The sequence below is a fragment of the Sinohyriopsis cumingii genome, chromosome 12 (genome assembly GCF_028554795.1).
Source record: "Sinohyriopsis cumingii isolate HCF-2022 chromosome 12, ASM2855479v2, whole genome shotgun sequence".
NCBI lineage: Eukaryota > Metazoa > Mollusca > Bivalvia > Unionida > Unionidae > Sinohyriopsis > Sinohyriopsis cumingii.
In genome coordinates, this window is record NC_142972.1 from 59,317,600 (window position 1) to 59,341,771 (window position 24,172).

Below are 24,172 nucleotides of genomic sequence, written 5' to 3' on the forward strand. Positions count from 1 at the left end.
GTAACCAAGCAAAACTACTTTTAAATACCACTAGTATCAATAACTAGATTATAAAACCATGATGATTATGGTTTCTGATGATGGTTTCTAATGCTAACTGAAATGCTAACAGCGAAGTTCTTTGTAAAATGACGGACAGTAGCTTTTCCCTGCCTGTAAAGTAATGAACTGTTATGAGTCGCTAGTGCCTTGGTTCTGTATATGTGCATAAAGTCATCAATGATTATCTTTTTCCATGAACCCTGTCTCCAACTGCGCCATGCTAATTACGTCATCCTTGATAGCTATCAAGTAGTTTACTAACTGTATTAGAGTGCGGTGTGAAAACTTTAGTTCTGAATAGCCACGTACTCACGAATGCAGTCATAGTGAGATTTTAACAGCGCCTCCAGTCACACTGGTTCATATTGATATAGCTTCAACAACAATTCCGATTGGTAGGCCAATAAAAGTAGCTGTGGTTGCGACTCCTTCAACAGCAAACCAACAGTGGTGCTGTGGTGATTGCGCAAAATGTATCTACAAACATACACATGCTTTTGTATTACAAGAGTATTTCATCTCACAGCTGCTGTAAAACAGCTACTGTTCAGCTTCGATTAATTTCTATCTTGGTACGTTTGAGGGTTTATCGTAATTAATCTATTAACAATGTGATCGCTTGGAATCATTTCTCGACAAGTTTGCCTCCTTCAGGTACAGCACACACATGCACTTCAGACCAAAATTACTCCTTTTTAACGGTACAACTGTCATACATTCAGAGTCAATACCTACTTAAGGAATATTTACATTTCCGACGATTGTGAATTCTTGCAGCCTAGCATTACGTTCACGTAAAACCATACTAATTATACCATTGAATAATGTCTGATATGATTGTTCTTCACCCAGATAGTGTTTCACAAACAAGTACATCTTTGTTAGATAACTCTCGAGATTTTGCCGTAGTTGGTCGAGTCAATGTTGGTGCAACATAATGAAATGGAGAATGCAGCCGGGTAGATTTATGATTGAACTCCACTTCATCATTGTAGAAACAATCCCTGGGTGTTTTTATGTCTGGCTTTATATTCTGTGACAGGGTGTTTTCACGTGTTAATACTAAGCTGGCTTCGAGTGACCTTAACAAGGTATTTAAATGTTTGTTAACACCACTCTGATGCAACTATTGATCAAGTGAAAAAATTATCTTTGATCTTTGCATCACCCGTCGACCTATCCATTCCGCAACCTCATCAACATTTTTAGAATCACTTACATGGAAGAATAAATCTGATCTTAAACACAAACACAAAAACAAAAACACCAAAGATGGTTAAGTATGGATCAGACAATTGTGGATTCCTTTTAACTGAATTCATGTCCGATGACTAATGGCAATGATTTTGTATATGTCAAAAGTTCTGCAACAATATCGCACAACTGGCTAGAACGTCAGCCTTACTCACATCGTCAAATACCATGAGCACTTGTTTAGCAAACAGTCCATGGACAATAATTCGCATCAAGTATTTAGCATAAGCGAGAAACAACAAACAATAAACTGACGCAAACTCAGAACCAAACAATTACAACAAAATTCATTCTGAGAACAGTGAAGGCATTAACACAGGAATCCACAATGTGTATATTGATAAATCAACTTTACTAGTAGCATTGCCTCCATCATGCCATACTGTACCATCGGTTGTCCCTTATCGATTAACATATCTGTCTGTTTGGCTTCGAAAACAACCTTGTGAACATCTCTGCAAAGCCCAAATAAGACTGAGAGGAATCTCACAAGAAAACATTAATGAGCGTACACGCAGTTGTTGTTGACACCGTAAAAATTCAAACTGAATTGCTATACACTGTTGAGTGGCTTCATTCATGAGCTTTCTAACCAGTACTGGCATTGTTGCCGGAATTGTAAATGGAATTACTTTTGGTGGTATACATGATACTAATCGACGTAGTTAACTGTGAATTGACTGAAATGTTTGCAATCCTATTTTCTTCAACCAATGCATAACAATGGCTTTGTTGCAAATCATCGACTCACGTTGCAACCTGTTTAGCAATCGGTGCAGTATACAATGTCAGGGTCGTGAGCAACGTTGGTACACCTGTGGACAATCGCTGGACAACAAGTTTTCTCGAGTTGACAACACACACAGGTTTTACACGTCTTTGTATGACTATCATCGTATTTATGGATCAGGTCAATCTCTAGTGTATAATTGCCAAGGATTCCTGTGCAGGTTTAACGTGTGCCAGTAAAGCTCCACAAAGGGAAAAAATTGTGCCAACCGAACATTAACTTGGAAGATACACAGGTACCGCTCGAGTGATTTATATCAGATCACCAGTGCCTCAATTGGCGCAAACCCAAATAATATATTACCCTGTGAAGCTTGCATTGTTGCGGCTGACGCTTCATACCTACCACTGACGGTGTCACAGGTCTGATTCACCTGATTGTTGAGGTAATCTTGACAATGTCTGGCATGATATTGTATTCCAGGTGTACGAATTGTTGGTCCATGGGAATCTCATTAATATCTTCGATCCAACTGACAAATGATCTCAACGATTACTGCAATAACAACTGCATATGTTGGAGATTTGATAGAGAAGGCAGAGCTGAGTGTGGGTTGGTGTATGCATACAAGAGTTTTAGAGTTTTTACTGGTCATCAATGTGATACTCTGTCGAAGCTAATTATTTATTGATTCAACCTCGTATATGCCTATTGGAAACCGAACAGCGTTCCAGGTTGTGAAACTGTCTACCAATGCATACTCGAGTTATTCAAGCTAAAGCCCACAAATACGAATAAATATTAAGACAACTGTGGGGATCAGCCTGCGGTGATTGGTTTAGAATAATAATCATATCACATTCTTTTTTTGATGATGAGATCAAAATCTTCGAGAAAGAACTTGGGGTTGTGTTTGCAATGACATGACATATCGTAGCTTTGATTTCAAGTAAAACAGGAATTACATCATAAATCATCTTTGATGGAGTATAAATCACCTGTCTTCATTAAGTTCACGCAACAACATGTGGAACGTTTCCGGGTCCATGAAGTCATTCGTGAGCAACCCACCATTGCCCATGGTGGTTTCTGTAACTTTCTTTACCTTTTCTACGGTTCCATGCGTGGGCATGAGCAGCGGTACAAATGTTTGCTCGCAGCCCTTTGTGAGATCTTTCTGTACAGTTTGTCTCGACATGCTATGACATAATGAATCAGTTCCAGGTGTTCACAAGCAGCTCTGTCACATCACTCCCCATATTATGCTATGGTGTCAATGGCAGACTTTGACCTTATATTTATCATAGTAGTATAAATTGTCACGTCCAAAGCAGCTCGATAGGCTGCTCAAGTCAACTGTAAGGAAACTACACGTGTTCAGAGTAACCTCCGCAAACACATTCCAAAACTCACCTCGTGAGTGTTAGGTGGCATACCAAGTTCAATGAACGTTTCATAGATCATTTATGTCAGTGCCACGAGATATCATCAACATGCTACAGTTGTTTGGATTAATGTAGACACATATGCATATCACTGAGTCACTGGGATCACGTATATGTGTTCTTGGTGTTCAAGCATCACATCATCATGCACGATGATTATTCAGGCGTGAGTCACGGATGGCAATGGTAGGGGCTTTACTGATTGTGATGATGAAGATGTCTTTGATGACTGAAGCGCCTCCGTAAAAATTCTTGAGTAGATCATACTATTTTCGTCGTCTTCTATTGGTACAATCACATACAGGTGATTCCACTTTAATCATCTCATACTTAGATTCAGCAACAGTTGGGTTTTCCTGGATCCAGCTTATCCAATGTTGAAGGTGTGAACTGAGTTGAGAAACACGTCATTGTCATTGGGTGGTCGAGGATTAGCTTGAACAGAAAATTCAATGACAGCGAATTTTCTTTTGTGATGCCATGCTAATTATCAGTTGCTGAATAACACTGTCAGACCTTCATATTGCGCGTAACGCTGCATGTAAACGTGTACCATTATAATGTCACTGCTGCATTAATGAAAATACCCGACACATAGTGGAGCAAATATCCTGGTGGCAAACATCTGTAGCTCCCTCTGGGACCTATTCACAATTAATGCGGGAATGGAACAAGACTTGGAAGTACAACTTAATTCTAACAACCAACCAAAGTCTGGGGAAGCACCTACAAATCGTTTTGATGCTTCCTGTTACCAACATGATGTTCCTTATAAGGCTTCAAATGATAGCCATGTGCATCAACCTGCCACGATAAATATCTTCCATGACTTGAAAGCTGTTAATTCTATGCTCTGAGAAAGAATCGCCAGATGGATCATCATTCGAGGTTTGAAGGCTTAAGATTTCATTGTATGCAAAGCGGTAATGTAAGGAAACTAGCCACTGTATACTACAATCCACGTAGTTATTGGAAAGTCAAAGATGCCGTTAGAAAAGTAAGCGAGCGCAGCAAATGTCACCATAGGGGTTATTTAGGCATGGTTGGCCGAGCAAAAAGCGGTGTAGTAGATTTATCTATCTGCAACAAGAAAGATTTACTGGGGATAGTTTGATTTGAGAACACCCAAAAAAGTTCATCAGGGTGATCTTAAATTTCTTCCACATGACTGGAGACAAGGACATGCATAGACGTATGCGTTAACTATTGTAGATATTGACAGCAGATTCAATGAAGCAGAGAGTCGTTGATGTGTAAACCTCAGAGAGTATTGTATTTATACACGTTGACCACTAACATGGAAATGGCTGTTGCAAGTGGATCCTGGCAAAGAAGTTCTCAAAGCTTATTTCAGCATGTTTAACAAAATATTAGGTCAGGTTCATGTTGGACAATTTAACATACATCATGACTAGATTATTGTGAACGATTTAAACATACACTTGCATAACAGTTATTCAGATACATGTGCGCACATGAATTATTGATGAGGTCTTGGTTCCAGATTACAGAGCAGTCTCAAAAGTGGGTAGCATGACTACCATGAGTCATTAAATAATGAAATCACACCCATGATTGGATTAAAAGCTGCTGAGGCAACTTTCAGAAGATTGTCACTGTTTCCCTACCACATGATTTCACACCACACCATTAGAGAAACTTGGAAACAATTATTTCATTTTATCTATAGGCACGGGAGGAGATATAAGGCAGACAATATCCTGCTAATAGCCCGGTCTCAGAAACGACTGATGCTCCTAGGGAACCAAAACATCACCATTAGGTGGGACAAAGTCCAGTAAGTGGTGCATTAATCTAAGGGGAATTGCAACTCGTTCACGAGGATACAGATCTACTGCCAAGTTTTATTTTGAGATCTGTGCATTCCCGTATCCATAAGTAATATTTTCATCATGGCAAAAACACTGTTTAATATCAAGAAGGGATAAGCTTACCTTGATGCAATAATACATTGCCATACTATGCTACTTTAACCAGACACTATCACACATGGAACTCCTATTACCTGCTAGATGCTTTTGGAGCAACCAACCATCATATAGAGTATTTTGGGGCTCAGTCCCACGTGCTCCTCAATACGTTTGCCTGAACGCTCATTTATGAACCTACTCCTGAAAATGGTGTGGTCTCACTGAAACCCATTGGTCTCAAATTCATTTTTCAGACTTGGTTCAGCCATATCTGTGCACACATAATTCATTGTAATGTGCATCATAAATGATGTGCCCGTGTACATCTTCATGCAATTACCAGAACGCAGACTAATCTTATCATAATAAAATTTGTCCATTAGCAATATGGATAAACTCAACACTTATGCACTAACATAGATTGGCCTTGTCAATTTTAGTTTAGATATTTTTCTGAGTATGGCAACGGTCGAAAATCTTCTAGGACTCAAAAGCTAGGTCCCCAACTTTAAATCAGGCCAAAATCAAATAAGTATCTCATATTGTTGCTTTCGACATATTTTTTAATGTCTATGTGCACGGGAACAATCCATTCAAATTCACCAACAGACATGGGCTGCATCATTGCCCATTCATTCAAATTGTTAATATCTAAATACAAAATGCAACTTTTGGGAACACGGGATCATATCCATCCATGCCAGGTTGGTTCTGGTGAGCATAGTGATGACTCGCTATAGAATTCCAATCATGGATACTGTTCTCATCAAATAAATGTTGCTCAATCTATATTAACAGCTCAAGCTCGATGCAGAGTTTTGACAGCAGCATATTCCAAGCCATTCCCGATGACAAATGGTGCATAGGGTTGAACTTGTACACATGCATGGCTGGATCATGAAGAATCTGGAAGACACCCTTAAATACAAATCATGATAGTCACCAGTGTTGTAACAACCAAATATGTTTGCATATGCATGGTCATTGGAGGGAATACTTTCATGACACAACAATGAATGGAATGCCTCGATGGGTGGCAACTTAGCTTCAGCAAACATGTCCCATCCGATGATGTATTCATAGGGATACACTCTTTTGCGGTTGAGTAAACCAAATGTTCCATTCTAAGGAATGCTGGCTGAGTTGTACCACGGCTGGCTCTGCCCAATTTATGAGCTGATTAGGCCCAAATACGGGCTGATTCAGATAAGGAGAAATATTATAAGAAAAGCCATGAAACACAGATACCTGATGTATTTTATTTGCTATTACTGTTTTCGCAAACTTTGCAAGAGAATGTAAAAGGTTGATTTTCAGCTCTTTTATTTAGATGAGATAGTTATTAGCAAACTGTGTAGTCGAAATTTTTAACAATATAGATACGCGATATAGCATTTAGATTTTCTAAAACCAAAATCACATTTAAATGTTTCCGATAAAGAAAATATAAAGTTATTATTTGAATTCAGATATCAAAAAAGCCTTCTGAAAATTTTTATAAATTGGGTCAATATGGTCAACTTTCAACATTATCAATCAGTAGTGCATACCATGAGTTGTATTGATTTATCATTCAAATCGTGCTTTGCTCGCAATGTATTTACCCCAAAACATTTTGTAAAGAGTTACTGACTACTATCACAACAGTATAACGTAAATGATTGTGGAAACCCGTTGTTACACTTGTTATCTGAGCAGATAAAACCTCTTTTGCTGTGTTTAGGGATGGGCCTACACTGGATCAAATCTTTGTGGTTCATTCTGTTTAATTAAGCAAAAAAGATTTTATTTTGCTGTTGGCACGTGCGTTTTTATGCTATATCTCTTTCTTTTGTATTTCTTTCTTTCTCTTTGTGAGTAAACCAACCTTAAAAACTTGAAAATATTTCATTTAAAGCATTATTAAATCCATTAAATATTGATTCTCAATATACATTTTATTATATTAATACATATAGAATATAATAACACTTCAATGTAACCAAAGATCGCAAAGGTATTTCAAGTCAACATTATATATTGTGTTCTAGAATGATATTAAATTCAGCAAATTGATAAATGACTCCAAAAGTGCTTTAATTATAGCGGTATTCAAACAGGTTTTGCCATTTCATGGTCAGATAATCCCATTATTATTTTTTGCAATTAAATTAAATAGGAACGCACTTATCAAACAAAGTATCAGTGCAAACAGTTATAATATGATGTTTAATTAACGCAGCTTGTAAAATGTATCACTATTAAATTGGAATTGCATATAAAGAGTTTTACATTATTTCATTTCATGTATATAACACATTATCTTGCATAAAATTGAGGTTTTGTTTCCTTAAATGCTGGTTTGAACAGCTCAACGGATCTGGGAAATAATAACAAATATAATATTTAAGATACATGCAGGTGTAACATTTAAATCCTAGGCAAGATTTAATAATATTTCACATGGTCTGAATCGGCCTGACATTTGGGTCAAATCAACCCATAATCAGACAAGATTTCTAAAAGGATGTTACATTTGAGAGAATATGAGAAACTTATATGACTTAATGTTTGATACCAAAAAGCTTAATATACTTGTCTTACTCCTTTTAATTGACATTGAAAATGCATTTGACCTGGTTGAATGGCTATTTATTGATACATTTATGAACTTTTTCAATTCTGAGGAATCAATAAGAAATTGGATAAAACTGTTCTATCAGAACACCAAATCTTGTGAAGTTATTAAGGGTCAAGTTTCCAGTTGATTTGGTATGGACAGAGGGTGTAAAGCAGGGGATCCTCTCTCCCTATACATTTATGTTCTGTTTACAGACATTTCAGCTCCTGTGATAAGGAAAATTAGGATATTAGGGGAATAAATATAGGTGACATAGAATACATTATTTCTCAAAATGAAAATGATATGTCACTTACTCTTGATGGTTCAGAGAAATCTCTGATGTCAGTGTGCATCCTTAATATCAATATTCAAACTTTTCTGGTCTTAGTATAAATGTTCAAAACAACAAAGGTGATTTGGATTAGAAACAGAACTGATGGTAATATGAAATATTGTCCATAATATAAACCTAAATGGGGATGTACTGAGTATGTTGTTTTAGATGTCAAGCTTTCAAACAAATTTGAAACAATTACTTCTCTTTATTAGCCAGATAAACTTCAAGAAATTAAAACCTGCTAATTCAGTGGGATAAAAGACTTTTAACACCATTTTGAAGAAAGTAGTAATAAAACATTTAGCAATCTCCATAATCAATTAACTTGTATTGTCATTACCAAATCCATCTACAGGTGTTCTTTATGAACTGAATACATTCGTTGACAAGTTTTTATGGTATGGGTCAAAGGACAGAATTGATTGAGATATTGTTGTGATTATCATGAGGGGGATGAAATCTGATTAATGTATTTAATTTTGTGAATGTTTTGAAACGTTCATGGCTTAGAAGAATGTTGTTTGAGCAGTTTAAATGGAAACGTCTGTTACAATTTTCAGTATCAAATACTGATAATTTCTTTTAATTTGGGACAGATTTTATTAACTCAGTAAAACAATATCTAAATCCTCTTTGGACACAAGTTTTTGGAGTAGTCTTAGATCTAACTATCGGAAGATCATTAAAACTGGTTACAGCCGAACAAGATTTTGAAATACAGATATGGTTATCTCCTTATGTAACAATAAATCAGGGGTGTCCAAAGTCCGGCCCGCGAGCCAATCACGGCCCGCGGTAAGATTTCATATGGCCCGCAGCTTCGGTCATATAATGTATTATTTATGGCCCGCTAGCACGCGAACCCTTCTCCGCTCATTTCTGCCAAGGCGACTGAAAAGGAAAAGAGACCGAAAATCGAGGCAAATTGTGTTTGTCTCATTTGTAACGAGACGGTTGCCTTGTTTAAGAATTTCAACGTAAAGAGACACTACCAGACTAAACATGTAACACATACGACAAGCTAACAAGGAGTGACGGCGCTGAAAGAGTGAAGCAACGCCAAGCTGCTCTGGCATCACAAGAGCGATTTCTGAAAGATCTTGTAAAAGACAAAAGCAAAATTCATTTGTTTTATACTTTAATGATAACAGAAAACTTTGCATTAGTTATAACTCCTGTTTAAAATGACCATGAGGCAAAGATATTTTTCTAACTCATGGAAATTTAAGGTATTGCATACAGTTCAATGTTATCTGACTATCCAAATAGGAATACAAGGCAGAATTGTGTTTTTAGAGTTGTTCATGTCTGCCTGAGTGGATCATATTTAGTTACATTGCCATTTGAAAAATAAAGATGATTGTGACAATGAAAATTGTTTTATTTATTTATTGTTTATTTGTTTTGATTTTTTAATTTATTGTTCTATAACCGTGTATATTTGCATGTAACTTTTGTGGTTTTAAAAAAAAAACATCAGAAGGAACTATTGGCCCCCGGGCATCTTCACTTTATCAAATCTGGCCTTCTTTGCAAAAAGTTTGGACACCCCTGCAATAAATGGACAATTTGATTATTATAAGCTATGATTTAAGAAGGGCATTAGATTTGGGAATGATTTTATCAATGCAGATGGTTCCTGGACCCTGTGAATAGATTTGTAAACTGTGTAAACTGATTAATTCCTAAGATTGAATGTTGAGTCAAATTATGAGTACAAGTAAACACCATATGATTCAACAAGGACAGGAGTTCTTGTGAAAGTTCATGCTGACCTAATTTCCTGATTAGCTAGTGTAAACCATGTAACCCTTCTTTAGGATTTCGTTCACCATACTGCAAGTTAATTTTAATTATTTCAGTTTGAATGTTAGAGAAATAAATTAATACTTTCAATTATGCAAAATTGGTTGATTTCACTCTTTCATTTTACTTATTTTAAGTTGTAATAACATTCACAATTTGAGGAATGGGGTAGTTCCAATTTTATTATTGGAATCATCACTTAAGTATTTGGCAAAGTCTGATAGTAAAATTCACTGCAAAGATTACTGATGACAATAACGAGGAAATTATTGTTCAAAGTCTGAACTACCAGATATATGTAATACGAAAACCGTATTATTTTCTCTTACACTCACTACAAACACACACTCAGAAGCCATATGAACACAATGTGATGCTAGATTGGTCTTTATAACTTCTACAACAAAAACAACAAAAGATATTGACTTATCTATGACTAAAAGGTAACAAGACTGCCTGTCCAATTCAATCGCCTAAGCACTTTGATTGGGTATAATATTATGTTTAAGGTAAGCGCCGAAACGATCCATGCAGCAACTATATCTAGCTGATTGGACAGTTATCCACCCTTGAAAAGTTCTACTAAGAAAATAACAGCTTTAACTTATGATCTGTACAGTTTTGACTCAATTGCACATTGATAATATAAGAATATTTAACATGGTTTATCAAAATTTGCTCATACATTTTACTCATTGTCATACTTAACCAGGATCTTGATGATATAGTCCTATTTACTAAGTTTGGACAAAATTCTATTTTAAAAAAATTATAATCTTTTAGCAATAAATCAATCTCTATGTTTTATACAAGGTCACATAAATACGTGTAAGTCTCATTCACAACATTGGCTCATTTACCAGGCTGTATTAAAGTCATATCAAGTAATACATTCTCCCAAAACTGAAAGACCCTGCAATCATATACAAGATGACTTATTAAACATCCACTGAACTCACTCATCAAAAGCACAATATGTTACATATCTTGTTCTTATACGTTTGTTTATCAAGTTGTATATAAATGTGACCAGAAACAGTGTCTAAAGTGTTGATAAAATCAATGAATCAGAGGCAAAATAACCTCATTAACGTTCATAGCTATTGCTAATTTTACTCATCTACAATCTTAATTGATTTAAGTATATTTATCAGATTTGTTCCAGATCAGATCAGACATGCAGCCTCTATGGTATAGAATAAATCACATGCAAGATTACCTCATTTATATGTGTGCATCCCACCATCATTGCTCTAGAACGAATCGTATAACCCAAAATCTTATATCAAAAACAAATATGCTTCAAGCGTGGCAACAAGCTCAATCAGCTGCAAGTTAATGTCATTAATATGCATGGGTCAAGTTCATGTTTGAAATTATCCAAGATCTTGATGATGTAAGCCTGTCTTCTAATTCCAACACAGGTTCGTACAATAAAGCTCACTTGGCCTTAAAGTCAGACGAGAAAAAAAGTGGTTGAAGATCACTGTGAACACTTTCACACAAAAAGATTTTGGTTTTTCGCATTTACAGATACTGACAACACGTTTATCTTCTCTAGATTTTACAAATATTTACATATCCTATATACTAAAATTATATACTATTCTTTCAGTTTTATTTGCACATTTGGTCACTTTTTTAAAACAAAAATGCTGCATATAAAGGAATCAAAGTCATCAAGAATTATTTTAACATATGTGACCAGAAGTGAACAATTATTTTCACAGTTCAAAAGTGAACAGCTCTTTCACAGTTCAGAAGAAGAAAATATTGAACAAGGAAACATACTTTAATGCAGATAAGATACCATTCATACATTTCTAGATTAATTTGTACAAATGTATCACCAATACAGTTGTGATAAATTAAATGCAATTCTCCAGTGTTCATCTATGGGAACAGCTTTACTCAAATTAAAACTGTCTTATTTCCACATCCTACTGTTACTGGAAAAAACATTCAAACATATCACATATTGGAATATTGAATAAACACTCCATTCATTGAACTGAAGAATGATGATATAAAACAAGATCGCCTCTGGGAAACAGATGCTGTAAATGTTATGTTGGTGCTGACGATTGCCTAAATCACCACTGACAATAACATAGTTAAAACGATGATTAGTTGCAATTCAAATGAAAATGGCAATCTAAATATGGCCAGGTTTCAATGCATACTGTAATGCATTTGTACCTGATATAAATATCTGAATTTGTAAATATCTGTATGGTATCAAATTTATCAAGTGCTAAGCAAATTTCATCCCCAGTCCAGAAAGAGCTGCAACATTTCACTACATAAGCATTCTTTAAGAGTTTAGCTGGTGTTTTGCAAGTTAGCAGCACTATGAATGCTATATTGTACCCGTCAAATGCCTGGTCAGACAACACACCATGGTAGTCATTCTGTGCTGATGATTCTAAACGTATGAATTGTTTATTTACCCTTCCAATCAATGATGCTATATGCTGGTTTAAATATTAAGTGAAACAGACTCTTGCTCTTATCTTGCCCGGGTATCAGCATTAACACTTGGTTATAATCAAGTACACAACTGAAGAAAATATATACCTTATAATATAATAATTAATAATTACCTGAGACGACGGTGAAGGTATCAAACTGATGGGTTCGTTGATGTGATCAATCACCAGCCCAAATTCTTTTGTCTGCAAATCTTCCATAAAGAAAGTTTGATCAGCATTAAAATAAATATTTCTCACTGTCTACCTAGAAAATGTCTATATTGAGTTCAAACTTTCAAACAACATGCAATAAAAGAATAAGTGACAAAATTAGGCTATTTGTCCTTTCCCATATATATATATATATATATATATATATATATATATATATATATATATATATATATATATATATATATATAGCATAAGTGATTTAGAGCAATGATATATCGTGAAATAACAAATGTACTAACTGTATTGAAACAGTATCTTTCGAATAACACAAAATATGTTTTGCATTTGTTTTAAACTGAAATTTATTTTCTTTATTTTTCATTTCAAACATGTCATTCGAAGGGAATTCAAGAAAAGACAATTTTTATATTAAAAGTGTTGATACCATCTCTAATATTCTTCAGCAACAACGAGATCTGAAAACTAGCTGATGTAGTGGACATACTGGATATCAGACTGGCGCCATTTGCATTTATGTCAAAGTAGGCATCATCAGAAGTCTTTTAGTCAAGAGCTCATTTCATACTGATTATCCATTTAAGGGGAGGAAGATGTTCATAACAGCCATATTGGATGTATGACGTACCATCATTTAGGTAGGTATCGTAAGAAGTCTATTGGTGAAAACTCCAAGTTAATATAGCCATCCATTTGCAAGGAGTAGAGACAACAATATTTTCAAAATAATCACCTCGGTCGTCATAATGGTTATTCCTGTCTGTTTAGGATAAATTTAACACACCAAGAAGATGATACCAACTTAAAAGTTCATTCATTCAGGAGAACCAGTGACAACAGGATTTTCAATTTGGCCACTGTGGCAGCCATATTTGACTAAAGATCAGCATCATAGTAATTTGGAACAAACTAGACAGCCATAATAAATCTTTTGGCATATAAAAAACAGGTCAATATAATTTTCTGTTTAGGAAGAGTTGTGATGAAAAGATTTTCCAAATGTTCCCACGTAAGATATATTGGATTTCGGATCAGAACCATTTCTATTTAAACCCATGAAAAAGTATGTAGTGAAGAGCCCATATTGATATGGCCGTCCACGCAAGAGTAGTAATAACAAGATTCTTAACATGGCCACTGTGGCAGCCATATTGGGTGTGATATCAGCACCATTTCATTCAGAACTAACTAGACATTATATGAACCCTTTTAGTGACAACCCATGTTGATATGGTCATCCATGTAGGAGGTGAAGCGATTACAAGATTTTCAATATGGCCCCTTGTGGCTATACCGGACCTCAGATCAGCAAGATTTTCATTTAAGACTATTTAGACAACATCTTTGTCTCTTTGTGCAAACCCTAAGTTGTTGTTCTTTTGTGGGCTTAATGCCATTTTCATCACATGATAGGCTATGCATGGTGGCCAGTGTAATTGGTGAACGACGAACCTGGAAAAACCCTGGTAATAACCAACACAAAGGGAGCTAGTACCAAATTTTCTCAAACAATGAAATAGGCTGAGCACGATACTTAAAACCACATGGAAAGCGGTAAGATGACAGTGATCAGTAAAGTCAAGCACTTTATACCAGTTGGCCACCCAGGGACCCCAATCCCTATGTTGGTATGATCGTGCATTCAGGAGTAATAGCAACAGAATAATTTTCAAGATGGCTGCTGTGACGTACAGAATGAACATCAGATCGGCACGATTTAAATGTAGGAATAACTAGACATGATAAGAGATGTTAGAGTGAAAATGCCATGAAGATAAGACCATCCATTTTGGAGGAATACGGACAAGACTTTCAAGATGTCTGCTGTATTGGCTATAGCAGATACCTGATAAGCATTAATATCACATATGACCCAGGAGAGTTTGGGGTCACTGTGTAAATTTTTATAGCAATCCTCCACATGGGTCAGGGAAAATAGTGATAACAAATCTGTATCAACAGATGGATAGACAACAAAAAAGATGGACAAATGGACAACAGATAACAGACCAGTTCATAAATCCTTCTGGTCTATGACCAGTAAAACTAAAAATCAAGGTAGATGGTCTATAAGAGATGAGTGAAGTCTTTTAGTTACAGTTACATAATAATCAATGGAAACAAATGCATGTAAATAACATCTGATTTTGAGAAACACCAAGTCATTGCTCCCTTATTTTCATCTAATAGGTAAATCCCTATAATGTTGCTGACGTGTACCAAGCTCAGGGATTACTTTATTTAGGCAGAATTTTGTAAAATTACTTGTTATACGCAAATATAAAGTGGTAGCACACAAAAAAACTTTTCCTCTATTTTTGATGTTCATAAATAGTGAATACCTTCTCCAAAAATTCCTCCTTTCTCCACACTGGCAGGCATCATTTTAAGCATATCTTTGATTTCAGCAATGTCTGAAGTACAAAAGTTTTAAAATGGAAACAAATTTGATCAGATAAATCCAATTAGATCTACTTGCTGAAAATGTTTCAAGAATTTTTTAACTTCTGTGGAATCGAGTGATTAATTGCTACTTAAACAAAATAATGAGAAAATTTACATAAATGTATGCAAAATCTTAAATAGTTTCTGCCTGCCTATAAACTGATTAATGCAAGGTGATAATGTACCTAGTTAATCACAAAACAAGGGCACATACACACAAACAAACACACATACACATAAAAAAGCAGTCAATCATTGTATATTCTCTTATACATTACTATATTAGATGCATGGTTTCCTCTGATGTAGATGTCTGCCATCAATCCATACTCTATCCACAAAAAGTAACATTGCAGATTATCATCATAAAACAATGGAAAATATCTTTATAGTTGATTACATGATTATGCACTGTATGAAAAAAATATACTGACGAAAAACAAAAAGAAAAGAAGTACGTTTTTAAAAACTGGAACATGTTTGCACTTATGTAGGAGTCATCCAAGTTTTACAGCTTGTAGGACAAACCAATGAAAACTGTCATGCAAGGTTGGTACATGATCTGTAACTAGGGTTTCAGGTAAGAAGAAGAAAAGAAAAACATTCAAATATTTACTTCGAAAAATAGACCAAAATTACAGTTGTTTAAATGCCTATATTCCAACTACAAATTACACAATACAGAAATTTTGCTGAAAATATCATGCAATCAGTATGCGAATTGATAATACTAATGAGAACTGATTATATAAAAACTGGTAAACACAACTTGACTATATGAAAATTGTTCACAATGTTAGAACATCTGCCTCAAAGATAAAGAAATGGAATTTATACAAAGAAAACTATCTAACATTTCAATATTACAACTCTATATGTATATGTATCCACATAGACGTGTGTTTGTGTACTGAATACAAATTGGAGGCTAAAACTAATTTTTAACTGATAACATTTACCAGCTATTATCCAATTGCTGCATATTTATTTGTACTAGTCTCCAGTCCAGGACGTTTTTCTCACCTCCAGTTATAATTGGAGGTCTACATTTTTAAAAAAGAAATGTGATCCCAATCTTATACTTTAGTCCACTTCCAACATTAAGAAACTCTTTCTTCTTTGACTATACCGCTCCGGTGGCCTAGTGGTTAGAGCGTCCGCCTCGGATGCGGGAGGCCGTGTGTTCGATCCCCGGCCGAGTCATACCAAAGACTTACAAAAACGGTACTAACAGCTGCCTCGCTTGGCGCTCAGCATTAAGAGGTTAGTGTTAGGACTGGTCGGCCCGGTGTCAGGATAATGTGACTGGGTGGGACATCATGCTACATGTCTGCGGCATGATGCCTCAGTGCTAGACATCACTATAAACTGCCACATTGCAGACATCGTAGCGATATGACTGAAAAATTGTTAAAGCTACGTTAAAAATCAAAATCACAAATCACTCTTCTTTGACTAGGAAAAAAATGGAAGGAGTAAGGTATTCCGCAATATTAGAAAATAAATATGACAGTGCAAACCTGCTTTAACATACTTGCTACAACTTGAAGATCATGGTATGGCTCCCAAACGTTCATAATAATTTCACCTTTTCTAGTAATAATGCCAAGCTTAAATGCCAAAAAAGCAAGTTTTTTCTAATAATTTGGTAAAAAGTGTTGCATTCTTGAAGAAAAAATATCTTACTTAAGTTTAAAACAAATTTACATTTATTAGCTCCTTAAAAAATGGCAACTGATAATTGAATTGTTTTTAAAGCGTCAACAATCAACCAGTAAGTCTTCTTTGTGTTTGTCCTCAATGCAACCTCAATACAAGTTTTGCTCAGTCCAAAGTAAATAATAACCATCAAATGCTTGCTCAGTCATCTGGCATACACATCTATTGGCTTGAAACAACATGGAGTTCTAAAATAGTTTCTCACCAAACTTTAACATAAAATTAATTAACTGTGTGAAGAAAATCAACTGACCACTAATGTCTGTGCATTCAACCATGTAAGAGCAGGGTTTAACTGTAACTAATTAAAACTAGTTGTAATCAATTCCCACCTCCAATAAAAGCCTAAATGTTAATGTCAATAATACATTACCTATTACTATTGCTTTGCTGTACATGCCAGCCCAGTGGGAGGCGGATGCCTAGGATAGTGGTCGGTTGAACTTACCATTGACCATTGACAGCAGCAAGATCTTCTACTGCCAACTTAAATATGACTTGACAACTTGTCAGACTAGCACAATTGGACACAAAACACAAACACCCTCACTCTCATGCATGAATAAAAACAAAATGACACTAAGGTAGAGTGAGAAAGCCGAAAGATGGCTTTATAACATCATCCAAATTGGGATTATTAAAAAAGACCAAGATTCAGCAACAGCATAGAGCTTTATGGGCTATGACTTTCTGAAAAGATCTCTCTCTCATATTTACCTCTGAAGCTTAATCAATTCCTTTTCCACTGTCAAAGCATGAGTTTAACTTTTCCTTTCAGATAAAATGGAAATGAGAATACTATCTTAAGGATTAGATCCCAAAGAAGCTTAACTCAAAGGTTGATATGTAGCAAGCACAAAAATTCACGTCAGGTTCCACTCCCATATTAATGTGTGAGTGACTGCCCTATGTAGCTCAAAGACCTTAATCAGCTATGAAAGATGTTACCTCAGCCCTGTAGTAGAGACCATATATACTGGAGCAGTGTTGTAGCTCTTAATAATTGGTACGGATCAATTTGTTCTCAAAGAGAAAACATACACACACTGCGGCTTTAGTTAAAGGTAGACTTATAAGATCCATGAATGTCTTAGTGCATCAATTAAACAAAATTCTCCACGGCCACTGTAAAAATTAGAGGTCATCTGCCTTCTAACCAGGGCTATGCAATTGGTAACATTGCTTGAAAACTGGTTCTTGCAGAAATATCATTTAAGCCAAGCATGAATTTGGATGATCTGGGAAATTGTTTGTATGAGGACCACTCTCTTCTGCAACAGTAAATCCTTTCTCAGAGATTATCCCCTAAGAACATCAGCCAACAAATCAAAGACATGGAGATCAATGAACCACAATCTCTGGGGTCCCAAGGAAACAAATCAGGATGATGCCTATTTCAGAAGTCCTGACTAACAAAGAACCTGAGGAAGTATTCAGAAACGTAAGAATGTATAGACATATAATCAATCCAACTTCAGATTGAAGGCATCCACTAACCATGCTATCTGCTCTGGCAATTGAAAGACATAAAATGAAGCTTGTTATTCACTTTCTTTACAAAAGGTCTGCTCTTGCCCGTACCCCCAGATAAAAAAGGTCTCAGCTACTAACTCGTGTAGAGATCATTCCATGAGGACTTCTCGCCTCTGTCTCAACAAGATCTCTGCAAGAACATTTCTTTTGCATAGAAAGTTACAGACTCTGAGCAATTCTATCCATTGAAAGAGGCTCCAAATCTGCAGAGTGTAGATGTGAGTGCAAACTTGGCATCTGAACCATGCTCTGACTAATATGCTGTCTGTAATGATCATGGTGCATCACGTGGTTGACATTTAAGAACAGCCGACATTACTAAATTGCTGATGTGAAGAGAAGCTACTCACGACTGCTAGCCTTAAAGGAACTATTTCCTCAGGCTCATTATGAGCACCCAACCCCACCCAAGACTTAATTTGAGGTATCTGTGTAAAGGAAGACTGAGCTTCCATAATGTGAAATTGTTATCTGGTGAGAGTCCAATAATGATTTTTTCATAGGCAATTATAGGGATAAATCTTAGACCCCAAGGAATTTGGATGTTGTTATGGCAAGAACTGGATGAGCTGCGTTTAAAGTTCCCAGAAGATGATCAATGATTTTCTTCTGATCTAGTCTGCTAAGAGAAAAAGTATCTGTGAGATTCTATTCTGAGGAACACTCTTCCATGAAGGTGAGAAAATGAATCCCCACCTCCATATATCCTCAGATGGGATAAGGTCTGACTTCTCGTGATTAGGGATAATAAAATCACCATCTCTCAACAGACATAAAACTCCCTCATAAAGACATATGTATGGACTACGTGCATCAACAACCAGTCCTTGGTTGGGTATCCCCGATGAGCCACTATCAAACCCATCATCCTGGTGAGGGTTCTGCAAACATAAGCTAGACTAAGTAAAGAGCCAGTCCTTGAAACAAGCAGTTATTCATGTGGTTTGCAAAAATGGAAATGCAAAGATAAGTATTCTGGATACCTGTGGAGTCTGATAGTCATTTGACCTGATGATATTCCTGACAGACCCAGTTGTTCATCTTCAGCTGCTGGCCCAGAAGAAATTTGTTCAAAGCAGAATGATCAATGATGTCTTAAAACTTTGTTTCCCTCTTTTAAACTAAGAACATCTGTAAATAAATTCTCGGACTTCTTACCTTACATTTTTCCCCTTGTCTACTATGCCCTTCCTGGTAGTGAACAGACCTTTTGCACCTTAATCTGGCACCACCTCATGGGAAATTGGGAAGAGTTAGACTTTACAAGAGCCATCATGACTCCCTACAAGTGACTGCTTTTCACCCTGGCACTACTGCCACCTTGCCGTGTGTAAGACAGGAATAACTGGATTTTAAAATGAGATTTCAATTTTTAATACTTTCCAGCTTATTTTCGCATAGGATCAGAAATTGTTGACCTTCTAGATAGGCGGCATTTATTCAAGCCTTTAGCCAGACCGGATACAGTGGTAATGGACCAGCTTTACTGATCCCTTCAATTGTAATAGGCCACTGTAGACATTAGCCCTATAAGAAAGCATCTCTGCATCCAGAGGAGTGGCTTATAAAAGCTGTCGCTGTGATCCAGCAAATCTTTGAAAATCTCCTAAGATGCATTCATTCTCATGTGATGAAGCTCTGCAGACAGCTCCATATATATCAAGAATACATTTCTCAATGTCTTGGTCACATCCTCTAACAGTTTCTGCAAGGCCACTGGAGAAGATCCTGATTCAACAGACTGAAGGAGGCTGCGGAGAAAATGTTGGCATGTGAAGCTATTGACATCAGTTAAGATGCCTTGAGACTGGTACATGTCATTTTTGAAATCCCATCTGGAAGGCTCGCGAATATACACATAGGAGAGGAGGATATATGCGGCGGACAATTCAAGCCAATAGTCCCTGCACCTATTGGATGAGATCTGGAGCTGAAGAATATCATTGAAGGCATACCACCTATTATGTTGTCTGCTTCCTTCTTGGCCTTTAGACATTTTCTTAGTTAACTCCTTCGCCATCTTTGAGTCAGACAGCAACACCAATTCTGACTTCAGCTTTGCTATAGAAACTGGAGAGGATCTTAGCCTCTGACGATGCTGCATGGATGGGATTTGATCTGGGTGAAATAGGCAGTAAAGCTCATTTATTGCATTTAAAATGTTCACATCTCTTCCTCCTCCATCAACTGACCTGATCTTATTCCTAAAATAACGGACTTACTAGTCATGGTTTCATCGGCCCATGTCAATAATTCAGTGCCGTAAGTTGGTTCTTTTGAGATCTCCCTCTTTCTCTTATATCCTCTTAATTAAAACAATTTTCCATAAATTGGAATCATCTAGCTATGATCCACCGGTGACATTTTCTGCTTTTCTTTCTTTTATGGTTCACATCTAATTGCAACTGTACAATCACTTTTTCCAGCAGATGCATTTCTTTTTCTGGGATGTAGGTTTTCATTACACCGATGTGTACACAGTTATTAGCTTCTACAGAACAAGCTGTTACAGTAGTTGCTTGAATATGTATACAGTTAAACTGTGCATTCTTCTGGAATTCAAAAATGATGTCACTTTTCCTACTTAAAACTGAGGTTACATAGTAGGTAAGTAGTATGTTGTATACCAGTATTTAACAAACCTTTCATGTAGTGCTGACGCACACATTAAAATGTGCAATATAATTATAATCTTACATCACATACTTCAAAGACTTCAACAATTACAACACAAATTCATTTGAGCTATTTCCAAACAAAGAATAAAAATCTTGCAAAATTAGAAATAATACAAATTATTGCCATGAGATTGTTGTAGTAGGATAATGAAATAATAATAATAATAATAATAATAATAATAATCAGATAATAACATTTTTAGGAAAACATCACTAGTATTTGCATGAATAAAACTTGTCACAAAGATATGTAAATCGATCACAAGCTGATACCTAATTGAAATATTCACAAGACTGCATTAGAAGGGTTTCATTTTCATTGTGACCAAATCCCTCACTTGCCGAATCCAGTTCTCATTTCTGACATATGCATCCTATATTGATTCACCCAGGTTAGACACGCATCGTGATGGACTCTGCTGCATGTCCAGTAAAGTTTGTAGTGGTTGGCAAGTTTGACTTTATTATGAATGTGCTTATTTTATATCATTTTCAGAAGTCAAGATTTTTGCCAATGACACCAATTATGCATGTCAGTAGAATACATTAAACTTTCAGGACTCAGTATCCTAACCTCCGATTTTTACGAAAGTTAATTTGGTCTCAGGCATAGAGTTTGTACGTCTGGATATCTGGTTTGAAGCTGCCTTTCCATGTAACGATGATCTTTGATATATTAACTCCTTATACAACTACATGGATTTCTTGAAATATGCCTTTCAAATGTAAAGAAGATTACCTTTACTCCCAAGTAATGTTATAAGTGTGAGCCATTGAGGTTGAAAGTAACCACAAAGGGGATGACTTTCTTTGCTTTCATGGCTTTATATATTATGATGCATTCCTATCGAGGGTCATAATAGATAATAGGTCATATATATATATATATATATATATATATATATATATATATATATATATATATATATATATATATATATATATATATATATATATAGATAGATAGATAGATAGATAGATAGATATAAGATAATCCATTTGAACCATTTCTTTTAATATAGAAAAAGGGCCAAGTCATCTTGTAAAAGCATTACTGACGTGGTATATGTGTTTGGAAATGTGAATAATGTTAACAAACAATAGCAATCAATCATAATGGAAGATGTTTATAACTACTTTGTGCTCCAAACAAATTGCAAAATTTGAAAACAACCAATGAAAAATTAGAGGGTGCCAATATTTATTTAAATATGTCTCTAAATTACCAATTAATCAAAGCAAATGTCTGTTTCATTTTCATGACTAAATTCTGCAAAATTTCAAAGTTACCCTATGAGAACACTAAACATTGAAAAGCTTATGTAAACATCGCTCTTACCCTTCTTAAGAACGTCAACTTTATCTTGGAGACTGTTTAAATTCGTATTTACATTGCCGACTTGCTGCTTTACACCAGCTTCATTTTGAAGAATTTCTAAATGCTGCTTTACATCACCAACATGCTTCTTTACATTGCCAATGGCCTGCTTTACAATGCAAACATCGTTCATTACATCACCAACGTGCTGATTTACATTGCCAACATTCTGCTTTACATCACCAAGTTTCCGATATACATTGCCTACTTCCTGCTTTACAATGCCAACTTCCTGCTTTATACTGTCAACTTCCTGCTTTGTATTGCCAACTTCTTGCTTTACATCACCAGTGTTCTGACTTACAATGGTAACTTCCTGCTTTACATTGGTAACTTCCTGCTTTACATTGCCAACTTCCTGCCTTACATAACAAACTTCTTGCCTTACATCACAAACGTTCTTAATTGCTTCGCAAACTTTCTGCATTACACTGCCAACTTGCTGCTTTACATCAACAACTTCCTGATTTATCTTGGGAACTTCACACCTTAAAACACCGATGTCTTGCTTGACTTTACCAACATTCTCCTCTACATCACCAACTTTCCGATTTACATTGCCAACTTCCTGCTTTACATCACCAACTCTCTTATTTACATTGTTAACTTCACACAATACATCATCAGTGTGTTGCTGTACATCACGAACTTCCTGATTTACATTGGTAACTTGGTGCTTCATACTGTTAACTTCCAGCCCTGCACTGAGAACTTTCTGCATTACGTCATCAACTTGCTCCGTTATATCATCTGAGGAAGACAATTATTGTTTATGGGCAATTGTAATTAAATGAATAGTTATAATCTTTAATTTAATGGAACACACTTTCAAAAGTGGAATTTCAGAAAGCGACTTTAGCACATTTAAATAACAATCAAGTACCCCCACTGCTTAAATGTATGGCTTGAGTATTATGATTGCGGAAAGAATATAGGCAAACTAAGAGAATGACAATAGGATACGATTCAGTATCATAACTCCACTTATCTATAAGACCATATGCACATATCTATTTTTGTTTAAATGGATATATTTAAAAACACACATGAATTTGCTGTTGCTGTTTCTTGAAGTAATCTTTCTTATTTTGTAGCTTGTTCTTAAACTTTTCAGCACCTAATGTTTTTAGTTAATAGTTTCTCAATTTTGTAACGCTTAATCTATTTTCTTAAATCATTTCAACAAAACTATACTAAAGTCTTAGGAATAACTAAAGTGTTACTCCGTTCATAAATTGTCTTTACAGGTTCATAAATGTAAAAAAGTAAATATTCTTTCACCTACTACTGCCCTTTTAAAATGAGTTCAAAAACTATGAAAGCTTGTGGTGTTGAAGCTTGCATTAAAACAATTACATACTTATAATCATATATGCTCTAAAGACTTCAGCAAGAAAAAGTCCATCAAAATACTGAAATGAAAGTGAAAGCTACAAAGGACTACAAATTACAATTCCATTCCTATGTTTTCTTGGAGGTTTTGTTTTGCTTTCAATCCCTTACGTTTTCTTTAAATACAAGTAAAACCTACCACTGACCAGCTGAAATGTTGTCTTATGTTGATCTAAAAGACAGTGGAAAATTACTGAACTTCAGCATATCATGCTTA

At 35.6% G+C, this 24,172-nt stretch overlaps 1 protein-coding gene across 3 annotated transcripts in view; it reads right to left on the reverse strand.

The window, feature by feature from the left end:
• Positions 1–6,940: 6,940 nt before the first annotated feature.
• LOC149786552 (uncharacterized) overlaps positions 6,941–24,172 on the reverse strand; it is an 81,948-nt gene continuing 64,716 nt past the window's right edge. For 2 of the 3 annotated variants that reach the window (XM_089977055.1, XM_089977054.1), the window contains exons 3-6: positions 22,525–23,313; positions 15,153–15,224; positions 12,751–12,830; positions 9,520–9,892 (exon numbers count right to left, since the gene is read on the reverse strand). In XM_089977055.1, the coding sequence (XP_089833181.1) occupies positions 9,848–9,892; positions 12,751–12,830; positions 15,153–15,224; positions 22,525–23,313 (986 nt within the window). In that variant the 3' untranslated portion in view covers positions 9,520–9,847. Of the gene's footprint in view, positions 9,233–9,519; positions 9,893–12,750; positions 12,831–15,152; positions 15,225–22,524; positions 23,314–24,172 lie in introns of those variants that run through there. The other variant, XM_089977056.1, reaches the window with a different exon arrangement.